General features: G+C 39.6%; 1 protein-coding gene across 1 annotated transcript; it reads left to right on the top strand.

The window, feature by feature from the left end:
* Window positions 1-202: 202 nt before the first annotated feature.
* On the top strand, window positions 203-27,814 carry GPRC6A (G protein-coupled receptor class C group 6 member A). The gene is made up of 6 exons (XM_007440063.2): window positions 203-396; window positions 5,803-6,106; window positions 10,564-11,394; window positions 19,660-19,872; window positions 25,884-26,007; window positions 26,556-27,814. Exons 1-6 carry the CDS (start codon window positions 203-205, stop codon window positions 27,686-27,688), a joined length of 2,799 nt encoding a protein of 932 aa, XP_007440125.1. The 3' UTR covers window positions 27,689-27,814.
* The last annotated feature ends 145 nt before the right edge of the window (window positions 27,815-27,959 follow it).

The following is a 27,959-nucleotide window of genomic DNA, read 5'->3' as shown; positions in this document are numbered from 1 at the left end:
CCCCAGTAGCTCCTCCAGTGGTCTCAGTTAAACAACAAGACCTGTCAGAGCTGGTAACCAGCATTTGGTTAAGGTGTGTGCCTGGCTTCCAGAACAGCTTCTGTCCTTTTATGTTATTTACAGGTGAAATAGGAATGGTGGTGTTTGCCGAGCTGCTTGTTTAATTGACTGAAGGCAGCTGAGGAACAAATGCGACAGAAGGATGGCAATGTTTGGTTTGTTGATACCTGTCTTCCTGATTTGCTCTCCTCTTGGTCACTCCTGCCGGAGCCCTGATGACTTTGTGGGTGCCAGTTCTCCTGGAGATATTGTCATTGGAGGCTTGTTTGCAATTCATGGCAAAATGTTACATTCTGAAGAAAAGCCCCTCAAACCCATGATTGCCAATTGTGCTGGGTGAGTAGCAACAGCTCTCTGCCATAAAAATGTTAAGAGGAAAATGACATGAAAGTGAATGGGGCTACTCAAAGTGAAAGGGGAGAGGACTGGAAATTCAGTTGCTTTTTTATGATTCTTACTTAAAAGATGGGGTTTGATCTGTCAGTTGAGTAAAAGTGACTGCATGACTACAGGACTGTTATACTAATATAGGGAGATAAAATCTAATATCAGGGATTATGTAGATCTTCAATATCTATCTTGCTCAGATGTTATAAAATAAAAACAAATGGAGTTTGTCTTTATGCCAACACTGTAGGATTGTGCTGTACAACTATCTGTAAATTTGAGAGTTAATCTGTTACATTAATCCATTGAATTCAACAAGACTTATTTCTGAGTAGCGATGCAGAGGGAAGGAATGAAAGTATTCGGTTGATTTATGTCTCTTTTACAGTATATGATTAAGCATTGCAAATTTTAATATTTAGATCCATGACACAGTAATATGACATTAAACACGTTACAGAACCAGAATCTAGCCCAGGATAGAATATCCTTTGTGCTGCATTGTAGTGTTTTACTTTTTCAGCTGCTTAGCACCAGAAACCTTTATATAATGATTCAGAAGCAATCTCATTAAGTGTCTGGGAACAGATTGAATGTAGATTAAGGTACCCGATCTGGACAAGCACTAGGTAGCATCAAAGAAGTATATCAAATTCTAGTTCTTTGCTGCCATCTAGCGATCATCCAGAATTTTGCTGCACAGATCAGGTAGCCCTAATGGGTATAGGATTGAAGCCCATTGATTTTATCATTCTTACTCAAAGACATGCTTTGAATAGCAAGAGTTTCACAAATAAAGTCATACTTCCTAAGATTACCTTTTCTGTCATATATTAAGAGCAAAGCAATCCATCACCACTATCTGCCAGTCAGCATTTTAAAAGTACGTCTCAAAGGGCAATTAAACTCTCTTCCTCAGTTTATTCACAACAGACTTTCCCAAACTCAGAGCTACCAAACCTGGCCTGCAAAAATCCAGATAACCACCAAATGGCAGCAGAGGGATACAGAAAATCCTCAAGCTTGGTCACCATCTAGTGGAGAACCACAATTTTGCAGCCCAGATCTGAAAGTTCTATCCAAATAGGTGCCTTCCAAACATGGGGAGATAGTAGTGTCCAGAAGTCTCAGGCAGTGTGACCTTTGGTTGTCTGAGTTGGAAAGCCTCTATAGTTCCAATACATCTGGAAGTCACCAAGCTAAGGAAAACATTGTTGGATTAATACAGTTACTGGTCTGAATGTAACTATCCCAAGAGGAGGCTGTTCCAGAACTTCAGCATAACCTTTCTTAATGAGGGTGTGTCAATAAAGAGTATTGAATAATGGCGCTGAAATCAAAGCCACATCACTTACCTCTAATTCAAATCAAATCTAAATTAATTTCTTTTAAATAACCTTATGCCTTTTTTGGAATATTGAGGGAAATGTGAGGCAGTGGGATCCTAAATTCTTACAACCACGAGAAAGTCTTTCTCTAATTGTAGAAAAACACATTGTTTTTCATCTGTTTCAAGCACAAAACATTGCAACCAAAATAGGCTAAAAATAAATTAAAGCTGTAGGGTTATGATCTCTAGGAAAGTGTCCTGGGGCACAGGGTTTATTGAATATCCCTCTTATATGTCATGGAAAGAGAGTTCCAGCCTTCCCTCTTATATGTCATGGAAAGAGGAGTTATATTATCAAAATTCCTCTTTCTGGGCCTTGAGAATTCTCCGTGGTTAGTTCTTTCAATGTTAGAAAGGGGCTTCACTGTATTGACTGGTATCTCTTTAACAACTCGTTTGAATTATGGATTTTTCTCTGTTATATAGAGTAAAACAATAGAGAAGAAAGCTTGGTCTTACTGACAGCTTCTTCAAAGGAGCCAGAAAGTCATGACCAGCATGCCGGCTCATATACTACTAGGAATTCTGTGCATTCCTCTACTTTGGTGATACAGTATAAAATTTAACATGTCTTTTTCAGAGCCTTTATGAAGTATGCTGTAGAACCTGTGAAGTTCATATTACACTTCAGTTTAATTTACTCTAAGAGTAATTTTGATTTTAAATGATCTGAGGCCTAGATCTGCAAACCCTGTAATTAAGTCTGGCTCATGTTTTCAAGTGTGGTCCATACAGCACTCTCTTCTTTTATTAAAACAACTGGTTCCCACTCTTTCTCTCGTACATAGGTTCTGCAAGACTAACAGAAAGCCTTATAATTACAAAAGGCATATTCCAAAACCTGGGTGACCTTTGCACCAATTAGTATTAAAGTAATGCTTCCTGTCCTGAATGAGGGAATGCAGATGTTTGGGCTGTATGCTACTTATTTTGGCTTCTTCGGAATATTTAGCTTGTAGAATAACTATCCATGTTGGGTCTAGACCTCTCTTGGTTTGGAATCAGATGTTAGTTAAACCAGATATTTTGGAGCACAAACCCCATAATCTTTGACTAGGGAGTATGGTTGTTGTAGTCCAAAACTCTGGGGAGGTCACATGCTTATTCCTGCATTAGACAAAGGAATAAAAGAGAATTTCTTGCTGCCAAGGTGATGAGCTTCAGAAGTGATGCATATTCCCTCAGATAACAATATGTCCGTAGATTTATTTTGTGAGCAAGACGTGAACTGGATAGATGAGAGAAACACTTTCAGAGCTGAAGGAGGGAGAAAGAGGGATCTGATTTCCAACTGCAAATGTGACTTGGTCCCCAATTATTTCCCCGCAGATGTCCTTTAAAAGTAAAATCCTCTGTACAAATATAGGAGCTCCTGAAAACTTAGAGCCATTTGCACCCTTTAAGACAAGCAGCTCAACCATATGTGAGAAGGCCACGAAGAAGAGAATAGCACTGGAAAAGTGACCTTTTTTGAGGCTATTGTATCTGACTCCAAAAATCTGGATGAAAACTAAATGGCAGCAATATGATACAGAAAATTAGGCTCTTTACTGACATCTAGCAATTGTCCTGACATGGTAACCCTAAAGTTCTTGCAAAAATACATCTTTTTTTTTTTGCTTTGCATTGCTAGTGGTGATGTTGGCCACTTTAGGAATTCTTCTACAGAACAGGATTTGGATATTCCTTAGAAATGCAACTTGGGAACAAATGAGAAAATCTTTGATGACTTTATTGCAGGATCTATTATTTATTTAATTAATTAATTCCTAGCACACCTTGGTTCTCAACCTGTTTCTAAACAGTAATTTTATAAAATAGTTTTGGTAAACAGCAGTTTACCAGACCAAGGCATGGGGATATTGTAAGCAGCCTGGCTGATGTGACACAAGGCTTACCCTACTTTTAACATGGATACTTCTTACCCTATCTTGGATGTAGAAAAGACCTGTGTGCCATTTGCTATTTTTGCATATCAGATTCTGTGATGCATTCTCCTCTGTTCCTCAAGAAGCTGCTGCTGTCCTACCTATTTGTTAACCATACATTTAAAAATTTTCAAACAATTTGTGGCTTTAGCCTCACAACGAGTATTTGTAGCAGGAGTTTTCCTTGTGCAAAGTTTTCCTCAGTCCAAAGGCACTGAGCAGCTATTCCATTTTTTTCCTCCTGAACATAATCCTCCTCCTCCTCCTCCTCCTCCTCCTCCTCCTCCTCCTCCTCCTCCTCCTCCTCCTCCTCCAGAAAAAAAGTCAGAAGAAGCCATGAAAAATCATGGGAAATAACAGATTCCAAGCTGACATTCAATTCTGTAAAAAAATGCAATGTGAACATACAATAAAAACATGTCTAGAGGCATCCAAAGTGGCACTTCTCTCTCTTGACTTAATCACGCCAGTGTAACTCACAACTTTAGCTATTTCCCAAATTGTAGGGACTAATATCTTATTTGCTCTGAGAACAAATTAAATTTGGCATGGGGTTGTTTATGAATCCCTAAGAAATAAAGGGATTCTGAAACTAATCCTACCTTCTCTACAATTGAGAGTGCAAAAATAATTATTTTGACATGTAATTAGGAAAATGAGGAAAAAACTATGTGAGCTTGTATTCTGGATTAGCTATGCATATTTTACTATTTTGAAACATATTTATTTCTATCTTTCACAGGCAAAATTGTTATTCTTTTAATAATGATAGCAGACCATTTTCCTGAGAAGTAGGTGCCCTTGTGAGACTGGGGGATGTGGGTAGGAAAGAGTTAATGAGGCCAACATGACTATTACAGTTTTTCATGTGCCCACAGTAGTTACCAAGGACACTAATCAAGATCTTCAGCCAAATTTCTTGTGATGTGTGGAAATCTAGAGTTCTGATCACTTTTACCTATTGCAGTGATTGTCTGGATCAAATCAGGATCTTGATCAAAAGGGGAGAAGGATAAGGAGACCTTATTCTCACCTCTCACCAATCCTGATACAGGCAAGATTGCTTATGTCACTCTGGATAGCAGAGGAACTGGCAATATCAAGATCAAATCTCTCTCCTCCCTTCCAGGAATCCTGGTTCAAATGGTTCTTTCTCCAAATAAAAGTTATTTGGAGAAAAAGGGGGAAAGTTAAGGTTCTAATCAGAGCTCCTGATCAGTTTTTACTTTTTTCCCTAGTGATCCCTACAGGCAGGATCATTACCTTACTGTTTCTATTAGCAATGATGAGACAACTATCTTGACTTTGATACTTCTAAGGAACTGATTTATTAAAGAGACAGAAAAGGCTTATGGATGGGTTCCTAGGTGCCCATACACATGTATCTTGGCTCCACCATCATCACCAACCCTATCCACCAGCGTGATGCCCAAAGGATAAATGTTGCCCTCCCCCCAAAAAGGTTTCTTGCCCCTGTCTGAAAGAACCTAGCAAAGAACACTAGGAAATGGTAAGATTCTTAACCCTCTTTCTCCAGCAGTAGAAAGGATGAATTAGTTTTGAATATGAAAACAGAAGCTATTTGGAGGAAAAACAAGCACATTGTTTTTGTTGCCTTTGTCAGTGATTTGATCCAAACTGTCCATTTGGCTGTCAGAGATGGAGTATTTCAACATATAGTAGGTGGAGGCCCAGATTAATCTGTATGTATGTAAATATACTCACATGTTCCAAAATACTATACCGTAAGCATTCAGAGGTAATTAAATCTGGGTAAACAATGGCATTTTTATTGTTTGGAGATCCAAGATAAATCTAACAATATATGTACTGGGGGAGAGTTCAAATAATATTTACAAATGCATTCCAGGTATTTGGTCTGACTTTTCTGTAGAAGGTATGCATTATTCATCTTATAAATTACAAGGATTAATCACTATGAGTTCATTGTCAGCAAACAGGCAACGTGCATACTGATTTTATATAATGTAATGTTGCTTCCATTGAAACAACAATTATTTATGTATTTCTCGACAGCTTTGAAGTTCAAGTGTTTCTTCAGAGTCTTGCGATGGTCCACGCCATAGAAATCATCAACAACTCCCCTCTTCTACCTGGAATTAAACTGGGCTATGAAATCTATGACACCTGCGCAGAAGTCACCAGGGCAATGGCTGCAGCCTTGAGGTTCCTGTCCAAATTTAATGCTTCCAAAGACCTGGTGGAATTCAAATGTAACTATTCAGACTATACACCCCGAGTAAAAGCTGTCATAGGAGCCACTTATTCCGAAGTGTCTATGTCAGTTGCAAGAATATTGAATTTGCAGCTAATACCACAGGTAAGTCATTCTGAAAGCATATATTTATTTTCAGCCAGCAAAATCTAAATTAATGAATATCTCCATGATGTAACTGGATGTTGAATATAGCTATGAAGGAGCTGCACTTGGCAATTGGATTTCAACAACTTTCTGGATTTAGAATTCAGTTCTGTAAAGAACTGAGCAATATACTTGTGCTTTGATTGAAATATTTCTACGCTGCATCTTTTCCCACATGCATGGTATTGCAGCCTCAAGCCTTTAGAAGTTCATTACTAATCTTAATATCTGGAAAAAAGTAAGATGGAGAAGTAGGAAGTTATGTTTGGCAAATTCTTCCAGGTAAAAATACCTTGAGGTAGAACACTAAAGCTTTCAGGGAAAATGCTTCCCCAGGTTTCTCCTGGCTGTGCTGCCTTTCTACATAGAGAAAAGTGTCTTTAGGAACATGCAGGACAATTCAGCAATCTGATCTTCACTTACAGTCTGGATGTGTTACAAAAGGTTGCATCCCTCACCATTGTCCCTGCTGGCTGAAGCTGCTGTTACTTGTAGTTCAGCAATATCTAAAAGGCCAGGTTGTCAACTCTGCTTTACATTTTCTAATTGGAAGAGTCACTCAGGACTAGAAGCTCATGTACTTCTCACTTTTCCAGTACCTTTTCATTCATTATGACAGCACAGCCACACATTTACCAGAAGAGGAGTGTCAATGTGCAAAGCGGTGGGGGTGGGGGGAGAGGGAGGCAACCGTAAATAGGAAGTACTATAAACCAAATTTAAACAAAACTTTTCCTCCACTATCATCCTACCTGCAGCAATCAACATGCCAACTGATCTTGAAAAGAAGCTTTCATTTTATGGTTAGTGCCTAGGCAGATTTGGGGTTTTCCTTCAAATTACTTGTTTATTGAGGAAGTCATTCAAATAGCTAGGCATAGTTTTTCAGGCCATGACCACATATAGAATGCACAGTGAATGTAGGGTGATTATGTACTACAAAAGGCTCAGAGATCTGCTGCAATTGCTTTTCTACGCTAACGAGGCGTCATTTATTCCTGCTGCATTCTGAGCGTATGTATTTAGCCAGTCAGAGCACAGTGGTTATTAGGTGCCCAACTAGGCCCTTCATTCTCCTCGAAAAAGTCCAGATCAAGTTCTTTGCTATGCCTGAAACCTGATTCTTTGCTGCAAAGTCAGCACTGAGACCAACTCCTGATTATCTACTTTCACACGCTTTATATACTTTGCTCCTGTAGATCTGATCCCCCAGATTCTTACTGACAATTTTGCTTCATCCTACTCTAATGCAATAAATAAAAAATTGGAATTGGTTTTTCCTTAACTCAGCTCTGCATGCTTGGACCTGAGCATGCAACTGCAGGTTTAAGGCAACAGATTAAGGATATTGATATTTAATTAGATCTGGTATGTCTTCCCATGGAAATATTCCCAGCTAGCTGCCTTACCCTCCTTAGGCCTGCCAGACATGGAAGCCAAATCACAGTCCGTAAATACAAGGGACCATTATCTTTAGCATGATTCAATGTGCTCCCTCTTAGAAGGGAAATCCATTTGGACTAAGATTCTGCCCATGTGGCAGGAGGGATATTGAAACTGTAAATCACATTTCGTTTTATTGTCCATTTTTTGCTGATACACATTTACCATTGATATCCTCACATTTAAATAAATTCTCTGGTCATCCCGACTGGTTTTATTTACTCCCAGATAGATGTGATAGTGCAGCCAAATTTTGCTATGTATGTGTTAAATGTGTAGCCGACTTACTGACAGGCTTAGCTCGTTTTATTCTTAGTTTTTATCTTCCTCTATATGTAACTTGTTTCTATTATCGAGCTTCATGACTGGTCATGGACTTCAGGGAAGATTTCTTGTCTTGAGGGAGTCCTCATCCACTCCCTGGTAAGAGCTGAAGAGGCTGCTGAAAGCAAAGGAATGGGCAGGAGATACACGTAGCTGCAAGATGTGAGCTGAAAAGCAAGAATACCTTGGAGGGGAAGGTAGCTTGCTTGGGGAATTTTGACTTTTGTCATGTGTAAACAGGGCCTCTCTTCCTCTTCTGCTCTTTCCTTCTCTGGCTGGTAAACTCTTCCCCAAACCCAGAGGAATCCAAAGACTCCAACCGCTTCTGCAGAATGCAGAAATGAGCAATGCGATGGCACGACGCAAGCCCCGCCCCTTTCCTCAGTGCGTGGGATGTTGCCCTGGGAGAGTCCAACACTTGTTTTGTCTTTTCCCCCTTGCTCGGATTCGGCCCTGTATTTTCTTTCTGGCTTACTGCTTCTGCTGGACCAAAGGAGGCATGTCTCTCTGTGTGTGGGTCTGTGTGTGACATGTATATTTTATGCGTCTCCATGTGGGAGGGTGCTTTTTACATTAAGGGGAATGGTTAATATATGCATGTGGGGATCAATTAATTTTTAATGAGGTACATTGTTTTACTGACTTCAATTAATGTTATTAATTTAATATACAGGCTTGTTTTGGTGTTGACCCTACCCTCTTTTTGTGTGTGTCTTCTGGTAGATATATGAACCAGTCTGGTGTAGTGGTTAAGGCACCAGGCTGGAAACCAGGAGACAGAGAGTTCTAGTCCCACCTTAGGCTCAAAACCAACCCTGGGCCAGTCACTCTCTCTTGGCCCTGGGAAGCAAGCAAGGGAAACCACTACTGAAAAATCTTGCCAAAAAAAGACTGCAGGAACTTGTCCAGGCAGTTGCCAAGAGTCAACACTGCTTTGAAGGAGATACACACACACACACACACACACACACATATACAGTATATATATATACACACACACAGAGTATATATACACATGCACATGTATATATATATGTATATGTGTGTATATGTATATATATATGTATATGTGTGTGTGTGTGCATGTGTGTGTGTATTACATTCATATATGCCTTTACATAAACAAATGTGCTTTACATGTGTGCACACATACATACACACATAGAATTTTTTGTTCTGGAGGAGAAAAGGATGGGTTTCCACTGGAGCTGGCAACCCTAGAAGACTGGGCATTGCACAACATAGTTGCATAATATTGTGCACAATGTTTATATTTTTTTCTATCCCGTCTTCCCTTGGAGGAGGAATATTAAATTCAGAATCATCTTCCCTTTGTGTAAAAATGGTAGCTATTTATGTTTCACAAATTGCCATTTAAAACTATACAAATTTAGGAAGTAAATGTGATTAAATAATGAATATATTCTCAAAGGTCTCACGCACAACACTTGCACATTATACGTCATCCTGCCTAGTGTCTGTCTCACAATCAGACTGTATTCCATGCAATGCTGTGCATGATCAGCTCTGGAAAATTTCCTTTCCCAGAAAACAAAATGATCCAGCAGTAAGAAACTTTCGGCTGCAAAGGAAAGGAAGTTATTCAGGCTGGAAACTTAGCAATATGTAAGTTCCCTTGAGTGCAACAGGCTTTCCTGCTGAAGAAGCTGAGCAAAGCTGCCTCACCAAGCAAAGAGCCACCATGTGGCAGCTGTAAGATATCTTTCAGCCCTGTGTGAATATAACCTCCTACCTAAATAGCCAAATTGTTTTGACAACTTGACTGGTATTTTTAAGAGTTTCAATTGCCCATTTCAAGTGAGGTAGCTATATCAAATACAAAACAATGAAATAGCCCTGTGGTTTTCGCTCATTAAAATTAGCATTTTTCAGAATACCTACCCTTGTGTAACTCTTCCTGCCTACCTTTGTTAACCACATAACCTCTACCTAATGTAGTAGGTCCTGTTCATAGGTTAGGCGTCCCAAATTTCATGCCTGCCAGATGTGATGAACTTTTCTCCCAGAATGTTTAGCCATCATGGCCCTATTCACTCATGGAGCTTTTCTGAGGATGGATAATGGTGGCCAGACTTCATCCTGGCTAGTGGTCATCCTACCATGGATCCATTGTAGCACAGAACCCAAATTCACTCTCAGGAGGATTCGTGGCTGATTTTTTTGCAATCCTTACCCTGGGCCCATAAGGGCAGATGAAGGAAAAGATAGAAAACATGGAAGAAATCTTAGAAAATGGTGCACTTAAAAAAAGACATTTGAAAACATGGGAGGGAACACTAGCTCTCTTGTCTGAATGGTAGGATCTTAAGACCTCCATCCAGATAAATGTGTTGCATTGATTCATATATGGGGCACAGTATTCCAGAGGACTAGTGGCCACTGGCAGGTTTTCCCCTAAGAAGTCAGTAACTAGCTTTGCAACATTTCTTTCAAAATTATACATACTTTCAGGGCTTAAGAATGCAAGGGTGTCTAGACCTTCAAGTACTAAGACATGAAAACTTTAGAGCCATCATGGAGTCACATCAGCCTTGAGCTCATTTCACTGAAAGTGTAACCCTTAAATAATGGACTTAGTCAAAACTGCTCCCTGTTTCCATAACTGAACTGTTTTGCCATTTCCACAGGTGAGTCATGCATCCACCGCAGAAATCCTTAGCGATAAAGTGCGTTTTCCCTCTTTTCTGCGCACTGTGCCGAGCGATTCCTATCAGACCAAAGCAATGGCACGATTAATCCACAAATCAGGATGGAACTGGATTGGAATCATCGCCACTGATGATGATTTTGGACGGCTCGCTGTGGAAAGCTTTGGGTTGCAGGCCATGGCCAACAACGTCTGCATTGCCTTTAAAGAAATGTTGCCAGCTTATCTCTCAGACAGCACCATTCACAGCAAAATTAATCAAGCGCTTGAGAAGATTGTCAAGGAAACCAGGGTAAATGTCATCGTTGTCTTTCTGAGGCAATTCCATGTAATGAGACTTTTCAGAAAAGCAATAGAGAGGAACATAAATAAGACCTGGATTGCAAGCGATAACTGGTCAGCGGCTGTCAAGATTAGCACCATTCCAAATATCAGTCGCCTGGGGAAAGTGGTTGGATTTACATTCAAAAGTGGCAACATGTCCTCTTTCCATGAGTTCTTGAGCAACCTACGTACCACCCCCAGGGGCAACAATACATTCTTAAGGGAATATACAATGCTAATGTCAACATGCTCACATATCAATGACCAAGACCTGAGTAAGTGTGTTGCAAACTACTCTACAGAGAGTTTGCTCCAGAACCACACTCACCCAACTAACCACCTTTGGAGAGAGGAATTTCTCATTGCCAATATTGAACCAGGATTTATCCACAGCACCATGCTGGCAGTGCATGCAATTGCCAATGCCATTCAGAAACAGTGCAAGGACAGAAACTGCAAAGATCCATATGCTTTTGCTCCTTGGGAGGTAGGCTTTTATAATATTTTTCATGCTATTTTAGTTATGGTTTGTATTTCTTTCTTCATGCATATTAGTGCACAAATATTGATATGATGATCTATTTTTGTTATTTACTCAGGATGGCTTATGATGTAATGATGATATGTCAGCAAGATTAAAACATCCTGAATGAAACACAAGGCTGTGTTACATTCCACTAGTATAATGTATTGGTTTCTTAGCAGCTGAAATTGTATTTCCTTGCTCCTGCAAGCTTGAGATCCTTGTTTCTCATGGTGGTTGGAGAAAGGAAACCTTATACATCATACAACTGTTTCCACTCTTACTGGGTTCACAGAACACACCAAGCCACGTCTTGCTGAGTAAGCCATAAACAGCTGGATTTACAGTACTTGCTAAACCAAAACCAGACAAACGACATCAGGACTTAGGATAATGTGTGAATGTGCCCTGTGCTTTGAAAGACAGCACATTTTTTATGATCAACAATAGGTGTGTATATACGTGTATTCAGAAGTTAAGCTTCTCTTGTGTTTGTTTTAATTTTGGTTGGGGATAAACAGATTGAGCAACTATTTGAAAATGAATAGCCACTTACAAGATCAGCTTCTACCATTAAAATTTAACTCCAGTAAGAAGTTAATTGAAATGTAAGTTTTGTTGATCATATTTGCTCCCAAATAAAAATAGCAATAGACATCTTTAAAAGTCCATATAATCCCTTTAAAAAAAAAAAATTCCCAAGAGCCCTGTTGACTACTTTATAATTTCTGGGTGAGTCAAAGCTGAGAGAAAGTACCCCACACAAGGTATATCATGAATACATCTTGGCAAAAGTGATTTACATCAGATCCCAAACGTAAATTCAACTGGCTAGACAATAAGCAACATTAGCTGTTTTGCCTACAGAGTTGAGGAGAAATCTCTTTTTGATCCTATGGTTACACATGTGTGTCACACTTCTGCGCATGAATAAGTTTCATGGTGCCAATGTTTATTCAGGGTTCAATTCCTCTGATTAAGATTGGGCAATTGTTCTGATGTTATTTGGAACAATTTATAGATGGGCGCATGTCAACACAAAGTGGAACTTAAGCAATGGGTGCAACCAGAGCCAAAAATGAGTGGGATTACTTATTATTTCTTTCTGACACTTCCCTTTTACATTTTTCTCTTTCTGACATCATCTTTCTCTGTCATTTACCATTCCTTCCAACACTACAGGCTGGATTGGCCTTTGCCAGAGACCCAGATTGTGAGCTACTAATAGGCTTTGAAAGTTTGGCCAAAAGGCCTCATGTAACCTTGTGCCCCTCCTTACAAGAAAATCACAGGAGACTTATAGTGTTGCCGTGCTACATAGTGTAGTCTATTTACACTTCCTAGTCTGAGTATAAGATGAGGGCTTTACTATATTAGCATCCCCAGCTGATTCTGGTTCCTATAAGAGTTCTGAAAGAGTTTTTAGAACTGTAACATTTCCTGCAGTTAGCAGCATCAGCCTTGTGCCATCTTTTTAATCCCAATTCTTACCCAGACATATTAAAATTAAAAATGAAGCTAGGCCCTTTCTCCTTTGCTTGGTAAGACAAAAGGATGAGCCAGCTTCTGTTAAAAAATGCTACATAAGAGGAGAAATTGTCTTCCTTCCCATCCTACTATCAGGAGGCTTTAATTGATCTTTAATACTTATGCAACATTTTGCTCTTTTGTTTGAATCCTTTCCTAAGGCTCCAGAAGCAACTCCAGAAACATCTTACAACATGTCATAAACCTACATTATTAATGTGTGGAAAGAGAGGCAATCATATCATCCCCCCCAAAATTCTGAGCATCATATTTTAGTGACAGTGTTAATTCTTTTGAAAAAATTCCTTAGTTCCAAGAGGAAAATTTTCCATTATGAGCTATAGCAATCTACCTCTCCACCCCCACTCCAGCAACATTGCATTGTTTCACCATGCTGTTTCCAAGATTCATTTGAGGTGCTTGCTGTAAGAATTCTAAGCAAAACATCATAGAAAGCAGCCCACTGGGTTTCCCCAAAGATGAAAGAATGAAGAGGGTTCTTCAATGACAGATACCCTTGAGATTGTCAAGAACTGGTGCTTAGCATATACTGAGGGCTCTTCATCCATTTTAATGTGGCTGGTTTTCATGCAAGTCCTTAGTTAGGCTGACTCTAAATAATGGCCATGTTTACTTAGTTAATAGACAACCACCGATGGCATAATGCTTAACCATCTCTTAGCAAACTAACCTAACAATTTTCTGGAAAATGGCTTTCAAAAAGGGAAAAGGCATTGCTAGCTCCTTTCTCCAGTATCATCCCGAGCAGAGAGATTTCCACTTCAGCTAATTTTCTTTGACCTTGCTCTTTCACTCAAGATCAAATATAAGTAAACCATTCCTGACTTAAAGGGAGAAGAGGAGCTTTGTGCCTTTCAAGTACCCAAAATATAACTGCCTGAAAATCATTTATTTTCCGCTAAGGCAGGCAAAACAGGTGTAGGGCTATAACAATCAATCAAATAAAGTGGAATTGACCTTTTTATCTAAATATCAGGGCTGGAATATTCTCTTCTGCATTTTTCTTTTTCCCTTATACAGCAGAATTTATTTGTAAGGCAAATAATGAAGCACCCCACATGGCCCTTTAACCTTCTTTTGATCTTGTAATTGAAGAAATATTTGTAAGTGTATACAAACCCTGAAGTCATAATCCTGGACAATCGATACAAATTTCTGATAGAAATATGTATGAGTGTATCTGGAATAGTTGCACACGTGCTACTGCCCTATCTAAGCTTTGATCATTTAGGATTGGACCTTCTCTGTCACAACACCTGCCTTCTGGACCAGCATCCCCCAGATAGTTGTATGGCCCCCATGCTAAATTGATTGAAGGGATTATGGAGATCTAAGCTCACCAATATGTTATCCCTGCTTCACACAGAATGTTCTGAGCTTAACAGAAATGCTGTTACCTGGGGAGCACCCTGTCAACATATCTTGTATTTTGGTTGAGGACAGATATACCTCCACCAGAGCTTCTTCCCACCACTACTACACCCTCAACTTTCTGACCAGTGGGCCTGAGTTCAAAATGGTTCTGTTTGTTTTTAGCAAAGACTCTTGTAATCATCGGTTAAATCAGTACTTCCCAACCTGGGGGGTCCTCCAGATCTGTGAACTTGCAGAAGTTGCATAGGGGCATTTTGGAAGCTGAAGCCCCTCCCCATTTTTTTTTTCCCTGAGGGAAAGGATGTTCAAAATGAATCTTACTCACCATATCACAGTTTTTAATCATGCTAACAAAGTGGGAAATCCTCATTTGGAGACACTGTAATTGGTTATCAAATCCTTGGATTTAAAAACAATGCAAGGATGGCCATGAACTTAATGCTCTGCTTGTGAACTTCCAAAGTATAGCAGGAAGGGTATTGTAGGGTTGAAAGAGAAAATGCATAAAATATCAATAAAAATGATCCAGAATTCAGAGTATTTCCCTTATCAGGAAAGCCAAAAGGTTGTGTGGGACATATTAGAGACTGATGCATCCATTCCTTTGGAGAAAGTAGATCAAAATTTTTTTTTCCTGCAAATGCACAAAGTTTGGAATTTTTCTATGAAAATGGCAATTTCTTCAAGCTAGATGCAAAAATACATTTTTTACATAAGCCACAATTATAACCTTCTAGGATTCTGAATAGAAACTGGCACAGGTTAGAATGTTTTTTTCAGTTTGGACAAATGTAAAGACAATATTTTATTTATATTATTAATTTATTTGATTTATATTCTGCCTTTCCTCCAAGAGTTCGATGCAGCTTCCATGAGGATCTCTCTTCATTTTATCCATTCAACAGTAAACCTGTAAGCTAAATTGAGCTGAGAGCAGATGACTGGCCAAAATCACTGTTGCATTTCCTCACCTAAGGAAGGACTTTACCCTTTGCCTTCTTGTGGGAGATTTTTTTTCCAGCTTCTCAATCTAGGCCAGTGTTTCTCAACCTTGGGAACTTTAAGATGTGTGGACTTCAACTCCCAGAACTCCCCAGCCAGCATCTTAAAATTCCCAAGGTTGAGAAACACTGATCTAGACTATAAATCTAGGCTTTTGTAGTGGTCCCCCACCCAAGTGTTCACCAGGTCTAACCCTGGTTTATGTTTTTGAAATCAATCAAAATAAAGCATCTTTAAGAAAATAAAAACCAAATATGGAACCCTCTCTCCTACTGAAATAGCCCAACGAAGATTGAACATGCAAAATACTCTCCAGGCATTTGAGATTTCACCTTCCACAACACCCAGACTGTATGTCCAGGATATCTGCCAATCATCAGGTTGCTTACCTTTGGAGCAGAGCATTGTGAAAAAGAATTGGCTACTAGAAGGAAGGCAGCAGAACACGAACACTTGATGCTGCAACTGTTTTCTTCTTTACTGTTTCAAGCTTAGTGAAACCCCATGTTCCAAGTATCTTTCTGAATATCATTTTGGGGGAAAAAATAACAAGAAAGAAATTGCTACTATCATGCACTATATACAGGCTTCCATCCTGGAGGTATCTGGTTGGCCTTTGCTAGAAGCAGGGTTTGGAGTGACCGGAAGTTTGGCCTGACTCAGAAAGGTAATGTTGCTAGTCATTGAATTTGCAAAATTTGATTTGGAGACAATGTTAGCAACAAATATATAAACACTTTTCTAAATCACGAAATGCTTTGTCATTCAGTGATTCATAGGTTTACCCACACATCACTTTCCCTGAAAAATTTGTATTTGAAATGATAGGAATGATCTGTAATGAGCCATACACTTCACATAAACATAATATAATTTGATATTACAGGCATCAGATGAAGCAATTAAGTATACACACAACAGGCTTTCACTCAGTCTGGTGTGAAATCTAGGAACAAATGCAGCCAGTTTTATTAAAGCTGTCAGGACTGTATTCCTGTGTCTTGAACAGTTTCATTAAAAGCAAAACTATAGACAAATGGGATAGGGTTCATGTCCTAATTTTTCCAAGTAGTCAAATGAGATGAGGATGAAATGAGGTGTGAGATGATAAATTGAAGGATTACATTTCAGTGATGAAACTAGCATGAAGGGAACAGACTGAATTAGGACTGTTGTCCCTAAGTTGCTAGAATTTTAGTTGCAAGGGGTTATTTTACTTGGTTTTTTAAGAAATTTTACTCATGACAAGGACATATTCAGCACTGTTTCCTTCTGTTACAACTGTAGAATTCTTTGTTGTTCAGTCGTTAAGTTGTGTCCGACTCTTCGTGACCCCATGAACCATATTGCGCTGGCCCTTCCTGTCCTTCACTGCCTCCCTGAGTTTGCTCAGTTTCATGCTCATTGCTTCAGTGATGCTATCTAATCATCTCATCCTCTGCCATCCTCTTCTCCTTTTGCCTTCAATCTTTCCCAGCATCAGGGTCTTTTCCAAAGAGTCTTCTCTTCGCATTAGGTGACCAAAGTATCTGAGCTTGAGCTTCATTATCAGTCCTTCCAATGAGCAATCAGGGTTGATTTCCTTTAAGATTGACTGGTTTGACCTCCTAGCAGTCCAGAGGACTCTTAAGAGTCTTCTCCAGCACCACAGTTCAAAGGCATCAATTCTTCGGCGCTCAGCCTTATTTGTGGTCCAGCTCTCACAGCCATACATTACTACTGGAAAAACCATAGCTTTGACTATGCGGATCTTTGTCGGCAAGGTGACATCTCTGCTTTTTAATATGCTATCTAGGTTTGCCATAGCTTTCCTCCCAAGAAGCAAGCGTCTTTTAATTTCATGGCTGCAGTCTCCGTCTGCGGTGATCTTGGAGCCCAAATAAATGAAGTCTGTGACTGCTTCCAATTCTACCCCTTCTATTTGCCAGGAATTGATGGGTCCAGATGCCATGATCTTAGTTTTTTTGATGTTGAGTTTCAAGCCAGCTTTCGCACTCTCCTCTTTCACCCTCATCAAGAGGCTCTTTAGTTCTTCTTCACTTTCTGCCATTAGGGTGGTATCATCTGCATATCTGAGGTTATTGATGTGTCTCCCTGCAATCTTAATTCCAGCTTGTGATTCTTCCAGCCTGGCATTTCTCATGATGTACTCTGCATATAGGTTAAATAAGCAGGGTGACAGTATACAGCCTTGTCATACTCCTTTCCCTATTTTGAACCAATCGGTTGTTCCATGACTGGTTCTAACTGTTGCTTCTTGGCCCGCATATAGATTTCTCAGGAGACAGGTAAGATGGTCTGGTACCCATATCTCTTTAAGAATTTGCCACAGTTTGTTGTGATCCACACAATCGAAGGCTTTTGCATAGTCAATGAAGCAGAAATAGATGTTTTTCTGGAACTCTTGTGCTTTCTCCATGATCCAGCAAATGTTGGCAATTTGATCTCTAGTTCCTCTGCCTCTCAGAAACCCAGCTTGTACATCCGGTAGTTCTTGGTTCATGTACTGCTGAAGCATAGCTTGTAGGATTTTGAGCATAACCTTGCTAGCATGTGAAATGAGTGCAATTGTGTGATAGTTTGAGCATTCTTTGGCATTGCCCTTCTTTGGAATTGGAATGTAAACTGACCTTTTCCAATCCCATGGCCACTGTTGCGTTTTCCAAACTTGCTGGCATATTGAGTGCAGCACTTTAACAGCATCATCTTTTAGTATTTTAAATAACTCAGCTGGAATATTGTCATCTCCGCTAGCTTTGTTGTTAATAATGCTTCCTAAGGCCCACTTGACTTCACTCTCTAGGATTTCTGGCTCAAGGTCAGTGACCACACCAGCATGGACATCAGGGACATTAAGATATTTCTTGTATAGTTCTTCTGTGTATTCTTGCCACCTCTTCTTAATCTCTTCTGCTTCTGTTAGGTCCCTGCCTTTTTTGTCCTTTATCATGCCCATCTTTGCACTAAACGTTCCTTTGATATCTCCAATTTTCTTGAAGAGATCTCTAGTCTTCCCCATTCTATTGTTTTCCTTGATTTCTTTGCATTGTTCATTTAAGAAGGCCTTCTTATCTCTCCTTGCTATTCTCTATTCTCCTATGTGCATAGATCGAGCTATAGTAGAGTTGTAGAATGCCTGGTACCATAAGAAAGGATTATATTCCTGAATCCACTTCTATGTAAAAATTAAACTTATAATGAACCTAAAATATAAGTTTCTTGCAAATGTGAAATTAACAACTGAGCGTTAGCCTAGGTTTCTGTCTGTTGTGCTGGTTTTCTGTTTGTAGTGAGTTAAAGGTCAACTTGCACAGTCTGAAAGTGATGTAGTCTATCCCAGCTCAACATTCAACCATCTCATTCAGACAAGGTTAAGCTACTGTTGTGAGATGATGCAATTGTGAAATTCTCTCAGAAATGGCCAGACCACGTCACATGTAGACTTCTAAGCCTTGAATACAACCTTGAGAATTATTTCAATTATATTTCTAATATGATGGAAAGGAAAAATAGTTAAACTCATGGCGGGGTGGGGGTGGGGATTATATCAATGCAATACTTCAGACGCAATTCCAAAAAGCTGCCATACGCTCTGGGAGAAAGATAAAGCTGCTTTAAAGAGTTGCAGACAGGAATTATGTTCATGCGCCAAAGCATTTTTTCCTCAAGTATTTTCAAAATGCTGCAGAGAAGTAATTACACAGATTGTATTTAATATTTTGAGTTGTTTGATTGGATCACATTAAAACAAGATCTGACTTTTTTTCTGGGTTGGCTGACTTCTTCAGTGGCCCCTGGAATGCCATGCCAAGGATAACTGTGGCCTTCAACTGAGGAAAGATAGTGGATACCCTGTATTTAGTAATATTACTACTGCTAAAAGTCACTGAAGCTCAGATTGTCCCTGTCAAATATATCAGTCATACATTCACTAGCCATCTCCTTCTCAATTATGATGAGTAAAAGCCAAGTTCTGCTTCTTCCTGAAATGATAAACACATTAAAGGAAGCAGTTGTTCAATACTAAAGACTTCATAGCATTTGATAAATTGATAAATTGTCTTCTGAAAAAGTAGTCAGGAAGAGGTCTCCTTGTTTTTATTTCATTCCATGATTCTTTCTTCAAATTCTAATGGCCCACCTACTCCCCTGGCTGAGATGGTTTCAATAAATGTTTCTTCCTAATCTGTAGTTCGCACAAATTCTGAAGTCTGCAATGCTATTGTCCTGTTAGCCGCCACTATCTGGTGTTTGCCTTCCTTAAGCAATATTGTTTTTCATCATTGCTTCTTTTCATCATTGCAGCTGCTCGAAGTACTTAAAGAGATAAAGTTCACTGACAATGAAAGGGAGGTCTATTTTGACACTCAAGGAGACATTAACACAGGATATGATGTCCTCCTCTGGAAGGAAATTGACGGACGAGTGGTGATTACCAACATGGCAGAGTATGACTTGGAGAAAGATGATTTCATCTTTGCAGATGAGGAAGATGAAATTGAATTCATGAATCTAAAGGTATCCGAAGGCACATTGGTAAAATCAATTTTACTGAAAAAATTCAAATACTGATGGATGTATCTGTACAGGAGATTGTGTAGTCTTGGAACCAGGCTTTAGTGTGCAGCTGAAAGGGGAAAGCAAAATACAAGAAATGTTGGATTATGCATAGGCCACCTGAGTCCCATCTGGACATTTTGGATATCAATCTGTAAGTCTCATTTGGCAACAGCTTGTATAAGTTGTATCCCAAAATATCTAGAAGGCTCTAGACTTATTATACTTGTGTTATGTCAAAAAGCTGCTTTAAGGAGTTGAAGAGAAGTGTTTCATGAGCACTCCCAGATCCTTTGAAGCACCTTTTCACCTTCAAATCTGAGGTGCTGTACAGCCCTGAACTCCTATCATTAAAAAGTAAAATAAATATTTGTTTTTCCCCATTGTCACTTCCAGTCAAACAGGTTTTTGAAACAGTTCTAAAACTTGTTTACCAGAGACATAAGTGGGATGAGAGCACATTTATTTATTCTTTTCTTTTCTTTGAAACATTGCATACTGTTGTTTGATACAAAATCTTCTAACCACAAAGTTAACATTTTAAAATAATATCACATTAAAGGCAATTATTTGATTGCAGCATAAAGAAATCAAATTAACAATAGTATTAGGAACTCCAAATTACAAAACAAAATTGAGTATCCATTCTTTTAAAAGCAGACGTGTAGATTGTAATGGTCCCTTTACAGTCATCTGGGGAAAGATCATTTCCATCCCATGAGAAGATATTCCATAATGATGGACACTCTTTTTCTTTTGCCCAACAACCTAATAGATTGTACATTCAGGCACATGAATTATGTGGTTTAACAGAGGGTCCAGACAGTCCAAGAGGTGTGTTCAGTTCTTCAAATAGTTTGATTCAGAAGACATTTAAGGATTAAAAGATCAGCACCAGAGTAGGAGCTCAATTCTAACTTTACCTCCATCTGCTGGATAATAGGTATAATATATTTTGATTGCCTTTGTCCAGATGAGGAACTGAGAATACCTGAGTGTTCTTGAAAAGTAGAATGTTAAACAATGGTCTAATGTCAGGGTACAGATAAATGAAAAGTCCTCCTTGTCCAGAGAGGAATATAGCAGATGAATTTGAGATTGAGATGAATTTGAGGACAATAATGTTCCCATTTTGGACAAAGAAGACAGGTGGTTTGAGAGAGGAGTGAAGGAATCCATTTATGCCAAAGTGAAAAATCCTTCCCTCAGTAGAGGTGGAAGCCTCAGACACAACTTGTTTCCCATTTTTCATGCTGCTCTTTCATCAGTCCCCAGGAAGATTAAGACCACAAGTTCAACAGGGAGGCAGCACTTAACGACCCACTTGGGGATGAGTGAGGGATTGGGAGTAAGACATCCACATCCCAAAGACTTTACTAATCACATCTCCTATTGTCCCTTCAATGAGCCCATCATGTTGGTGAGAATTGCAGCCACCCTGGAAGACATTTATGGGGTCCCCCCTAACCAACTCTCTAGACTGAAGAAGCTGCTTGGATAAGCAGCGAAATGTATCAAACCAAAAGAAAAGAAGTCCAGTTGCCATGGCTCAACCTCCAGATAATTCCACCTGGATGACTGAGAATCTTCATCAACATACTAACCCTTCTGATAACTAATAGAATCCCAGGTTGTACACATGGCCCTTTGGAGGGAACACAATTCTTTTAAACACTGCTCTCACAACTCCATCTTGATCAGATGGTTTCCACACTAGTGACACTTCTCTTTTGCCTGATTAAGTCTCAGCTTGGCCTTCTACAAATTACCTCCAGAGACCTCCTGAAAGTTTCTAAGACCCCACTGGAATTAATTGAAGGAAACTCCAAGTAGAGCAACCAGTCATTTCCATATTGACACATTAGTCCAACTGACAAGATTTCTGAGGGATTTCAAAGGCTGCCCATCCACTTATATCCATCTGGAAAGGACTAGAGCTATTGTAACTTTATGCTTCTTGGTCCTACCTTAGCTGGACACCTGAAGGATATGACAGTTAATGGTACTAAAGGACAGTGAAAGATCCTGGAAAAATAAAAGGTGGTGATCTTCCTATCAATTCTTCATTGATCTACCAGGGGCACCAAGGTTGTATATGTACCATATTAGCTCTAAATCAGACAGAAATAGATAGAAAGGATTGGTTTCATCTAAGACTTTATACCACATATAGCAATCTCTCCTTTGAAATGCTTCCATTCTCTATTAATCAAAACCCTTAACGACCTAACCAAGAAAGGCCAGATCACCAGATCACAAAAGAAGAACAGTGGCGGATAAAAAGCAGTGGACCCATCCTTCCATGTTTCTATGGACAACCAAAAATACACAAGCCTGACATACCTCTTTGACCAATTGTATCTTTACCAGGGACTCCAACATGCAACATAGTGAAAGAACTGACAAAAAAGCTTGGACATCTCACAGAGAAGAGCGAATATTCTATCAACTCCTTCCAGAAAATCAAGATGTACACATAGATGAAGATGAAATTATGGTCTCATATGATGTCACAGCACTCTTTACATCCGTAAACCCAGAACTAGTGAAAGAATCCATATCAGCAGTACTACAGAACACACCTGATCTATCCAAATACACCCAGATCGAAATACCCAGAATCATGGACCTCATCAACCTCTGCCTCACTACCTATTTTCAATTTGAGGGACAAATATACCAACAAATCAGAGGAACACCCATGGGATCACCACTCTCAGGACTCATAGCAAAGATTGTAATGCAATGCCTAGAAACTATAGCACTTCCACACATACAACCTAAAGTATGGTATGAAGATGACACCTTTGTTATAATAAAAAAGGAACAACTAGAGAAGACACATGAAACCAACAACATCTTCAAAGGAATAAAATTCACCAGAGAGGAAGAAAACAACAACACTCTACCCTTCCTGGATATCCTCATCAGCAGAGGAAACAACAGCAAATTAGAAACCCAAATCTATCAGAAGACAACCCACACTAATCAAGTACTCCACTACCAAAGTAACATTCCAACCTCCCATAAGAGGAGCTGCATAAGATCATTATTCAAACAAGCACAAATGCACTGCAGCAACCCAGAATAGCAGAAAAAGGAAAGAGACCACCTATACAACATCTTGCAACAAAATGGATATCCACGCAACTTTATCAAAAAGTGCCTGACCATTCAATCTACTACAACACAACCAACACAAGCTATGAAAAGGATAACACTGCCATACATCAGAAATGTCTCAGAAACCACTAACAGACTATTACAACCACATGGCATCTCTGTAGCACACAAACCAACTAAAGCCCTCCAAAACATCTTAAGTAAACCAAAAGACCCAGTAGCCCAAGCAGAAAAAACAGGAGTCATCTACAACATATAGTGTAAGGACTGTAACAACCACTATGTAGGACAGACAGGCAGAAGGCTAGCAGAGCGCATCCATGGGCACCAACTAGCAGTCAGAAGACACGATGAAAACTCCTTAATCTCACAACACATGGACAGATTTAACCATACTTTCAACTGGGAAACTGTCAGCATCTTAGACCAAGCTAAATCCAAAGAATGTGAGGGAATTCCTGGATGCTTGGTATTCAGACAAGGCAGCCATCAACAGGCACATAGAGATAAACAACATCTACACACTATTCAAAAGAGACTATAAAAAGGAAAACAAAAGACCAGAACATCTCCTCACCAGCAATCATCACCCAGATAAGCAGAGATTAACACCAAGATTATCAGCAGACAGACAATCAGCAGTAAACAATACCCTAATCAAGGAACTACCAGGGGGGGGGGGAAATTAAACAAAACAAAACCCCCACCCCCACCAACATGGGCAGGGCATGCCACTGTATATAAACAGAGAGCAAACCCCATTCCATTCTAGCACTGAAGACATTACCTAGCTGGGTAATGAAACATTTGCAAGAAAACAGCCAAGCTCAGAGAACCCCAAGGATTCCATAATCAAAACCTGCAAGCAGGATCCAGATTAAATTAGTGGAATTTAAATTTAGATTCAGAATAAATAAGTGGTATAACCTTTGTGGCTAACTATAGCATGTGCTAGAGCCCTTGCCTTTGCCACTACAGCATCTTCTCATTGGTGGTATCCCGTTGTGAAAAGACTCATCTGATGCCTACATTGGTTATTTCAGACCTGGTCATTTTTTAAAAAATTTCCCCAGGTTTTTCAGTCTTATTAAAATCCAGCAATAGATTAAAAAAAAAAAGCACTAAAATACTTTCTGAGATTTAAATTCATTGATAATTTTACAGTACTTTTGTTTTACACATTTATTCTTGTAAATGTACAGTGGTACCTCTACTTATGAATGCCCCTACTTACGAATTTTTCGAGATAGGACCAGCTCCAGCCCCCAAAATTTACCTCTACTTATGAACTCGCCTCTACTTATGAACCGGATCCGCGGCCATTTTCCCTGCTGCCACGTGGTCACGGCTTCCTGTGGGCGAGATCGCGATAGCAAGGAGATGTTCGGTGAGGCTTGTGGTGTGTTTTGTGGCATTTGGAAGGTTTTTGTGGCGTTTGGAAGGTTTTTGAGGTTTAAAAATAAAATGCATGTGTTTCAGAACTGTTTAGCCCTATTTATATTGAACCTTATGGGGGAAATTTACCTCGGGGTGTGACCAAATTCGGAGGGTGGATTAGCCGTATTTACATTGAACCTTATGGGGAAATTTGCCTCGTGGTGCGACCAAATTCGGAGGGCAGAACGGATTAACCGTATTTACATTGAACCTTATGGGAAACTTTACCTCGACTTGAGACCAACTCGAGTTGCAACCAGAGTCACGGAACGGATTAAGTTCGTAACTAGAGGTACCACTGTACTCTTTTTTCTGTAAACAGCCCAAAGAATGTAAAATGAACACAATAAATATGCTATTAATAAGCAAATAGTGCTTTTCATGCAAGGGTAGGGGGACTTGACTGCAGCGTGCCCACCAACAACCCCCTTGGTCCCCACAAGCTTCTTGTCCCAACTACCTTTATCTAATTTTTAAAGATACTTTTAATTAAAGAGAAATGAAATAGGAACTTGGCATGCCACAAAGCAAAGTGCCAGCCTCTGGCTCAGTGTTTCTCAACCTTATCAACTTTAAGATGCGTGGCGTTCAGCTCTCAGAATCCTCCAGCCAGCCAGGAGCTGAAGTCCACACATGTTAAAGTTGATAAGGTTGAGAAACACTGCTGCGACATAACCTTTCCTTAGAGGATTGCCTCTGAACCTCACACAACCCTCATCCAAACAAGTTTCATTAGTAGAAGGCTAGTGCTCAGGGCTTTGGTTAGAAATGTATTCATTTCATCACCACCCTAGGAAAAATAGAAAGATATAACTGAGATTGTCGAGAGTATTGTGTGGTGCTAAAGCAGCTTCACAGTTTCCCAACTTGTCAATTGGCACTTTGTGCCTGATGCTGCCCTCATGACATCTACTTGGAAAATTAGTTCTCTGCCATAGCAATCACTTCATGAGGACATTCAGAATATATCCCTAAATTCAAAATGTGCCCACCCGTCTGAAAAGATTGCCTGCTCCAACCCTGGACAATCATTCATAGTTATCAGAGTAGCAGACAGATATATCTATCATTTGAAGTAAGAAAGTAGAAGAGAGCAAGGGAGGAACTCCCTGACACCCTTTGCAAGACCATGGCAGTATGAAATTTTAGCATTGCCATCAGGCGGCATCGTTTGCCATGGATGGCACATCATGCAAGTTACTTCCACCATATCATATAGACAGGCATGAGTATCCAGGACTTGTCACAAATAATATACAGATTGCCCACCCCTGGAGTTGGATTATTTACACTAAGTAAGGGTCAGATTGCAGAATAATGTTGTTGGTAACTTTAAAGTGAAGATGTGTTACTTAAGAATTTATTGTCATTTCTGGCTTTTTTCTTTTTCCCCGGTGCTTTTGTTCTTGCAGAATGTTCAGTCCAAATGCTCTAGGAAATGCAGACCAGGACAAGTGAAGAAAGTTTCTGCAAGCCCACATACCTGCTGTTATGAGTGCATCAGCTGCCCTGAAAACTACTACACAAACCAGACAGGTGAGAAACATCAGGGTTAAATTTGTTGAAGGATCAAACATTTGTATTTCAAAAAAAAAAAAAAAAGTCACAGAAAAGCAATAATATATGTGTTTTTTCTGATGCTTTCAGAAAAGGCTTTTTATTGCTCTGCCTCACACACACACACACACAATAAGCAGAAAAATATGAAAGAGCTGCAGAAAGCCATCTGATTGATAGTGCTCAGAGCAATCCATAGAAACTGTGCAAGTGTGCAAGATTATTATAAGGACCACACCTCATAATGCACAAGGCATGTGCTGCACACTTCCTGAAAATGAGATGCAATATATGTCATGGCATCATACAAATGGTCAGGTATGCAAGTATGAAATAGCAGCTTTTAGTGACACCGTCCCTGAGTGCACATCTTCGTTTTGATATCATTGTAATTTGCTGCAGATGCCACTGAAGGTTGATTTCAATCCATTCTAATGAGCCACATTGGTGCGTTTCTAACCTTTTAACAAAATTAAGGGAAATGATAGGTGCTCTTTCTCAAGAATTTTTTGTTTTTCTGTGCATAGATATGGATTACTGCATTTTATGCAACAACAGAACCCACTGGGCTCCGGTGAACAGCTCAACCTGCTACAAGAAGATGGTTCAATACCTCAACTGGAATGACTGGTTTGCTGTTTTGTTACTGGTTCTCTCTGTCCTTGGAATTGTGTTGATTTGTGCCATTCTCATAATATTTACTCGAAATGTGGACACTCCTGTTGTAAAGGCATCAGGTGGCCTAACCTTATGCTATGTTATTCTCCTCTGTCACTTCCTGGCTTTCATTAGTGCAGGCTTTTTCATTGGCCAGCCCAAAGCATACAAATGTAAACTGCGACAAGCTTTCTTTGGCATTAGCTTTGCCCTCTGCATTTCCTGCATTTTGATTAAGTCCCTGAAAATCTTGCTGGCTTTCAGTTTTGATCCCAAGTTACAAAAGTGGCTGAAGGGCCTCTACAAGCCCATCCCCATTGTGTCTTTTTGCACAGGGATTCAGATCTTGATTTGTTCAGTCTGGATCACTGTGAGAAGCCCCTTCGTCGAGGAGAACTTCTCCATCCGGAGAGTTATTATTCTGGAATGCAATGAAGGTTCAGCAGTGGCCCTAGGCATCATGTTAGGATACATCGCCCTCCTAGCATTCATCTGCTTTATCTGTGCTTTTAAAGGCAGGAAGCTCCCTGAGAACTACAATGAGGCAAAATTCATAACTTTTGGGATGCTCATCTATTTCATTGCATGGATTATATTCATCCCTGTATACACAACTACTTTTGGCAAGTACTTGCCAGCTGTTGAAATCATTGTCATTTTAATATCTAACTATGGGATCTTGTGCTGTACATTCTTCCCGAAGTGCTACATCATACTGTATAAGCAAGAAACAAATACTAAATCAGCCTTCCTTAAAATGCTGTACAATTATTCTTCCAAGAGTGCAGGGAGTATCAGTGTAAATCAAAGTTCTCTGGACTCTAAGAGTGGGACGCCTCCAGTTCCTAGCACAAAAGATTGTTGTAAAGTTAAGGGTGAGAAAAACTGGGTGAATGGTAGTTGCCATTTCCAGGCACCTGGGTACAGAGAGATGAGAGGGGAAGTCAACATCGCCAATACAGCAGGGCCCACAATACCAAGGAGAAGACTCTCTAGCATATGATGGGGAGGTTCTGGAAATACCACTTCAGGATAAGGTCATTTGATCAACCCTTAAGCACGTATCAACACACAAGAGATGCAGGTCTTTGCAAGCATGATGTTGACTTCCTATGATTTGCAAATTGTTTCTTCTCCTCTTTCTTCTCCTGTTTGCCTTGCAGTATTACTTTTACAACTTTTATACCATAGTTGACCCTGGTTAATGCTAACGGTGATTCCTAACTTAACCAGGATTTGAAATCAGAGGTTGAAAGCTCAACCTGAAGTAGAAT

The sequence above is a fragment of the Python bivittatus genome, unplaced genomic scaffold, assembly GCF_059951505.1.
Source record: "Python bivittatus isolate LINGU-HERP-01145 unplaced genomic scaffold, Pbiv_v1 ctg000020_np1212, whole genome shotgun sequence".
Classification (NCBI taxonomy): Eukaryota; Metazoa; Chordata; class Lepidosauria; order Squamata; family Pythonidae; genus Python; species Python bivittatus.
Note: the sequence above shows the minus strand (reverse complement) of the source record. Positions and strands in the feature narration are given on the sequence as shown.

Coding starts and splice junctions, on each gene's coding strand:
- GPRC6A (XM_007440063.2), top strand. CDS start 203: ATGGCAATGTTTGGTTTGTTGATACCTGTCTTCCTGATTTGCTCTCCT. Junction 397..5,802: donor ATGATTGCCAATTGTGCTGG/GTGAGTAGCAAC, acceptor ATTTCTCGACAG/CTTTGAAGTTCAAGTGTTTC. Junction 6,107..10,563: donor ATTTGCAGCTAATACCACAG/GTAAGTCATTCT, acceptor CCATTTCCACAG/GTGAGTCATGCATCCACCGC.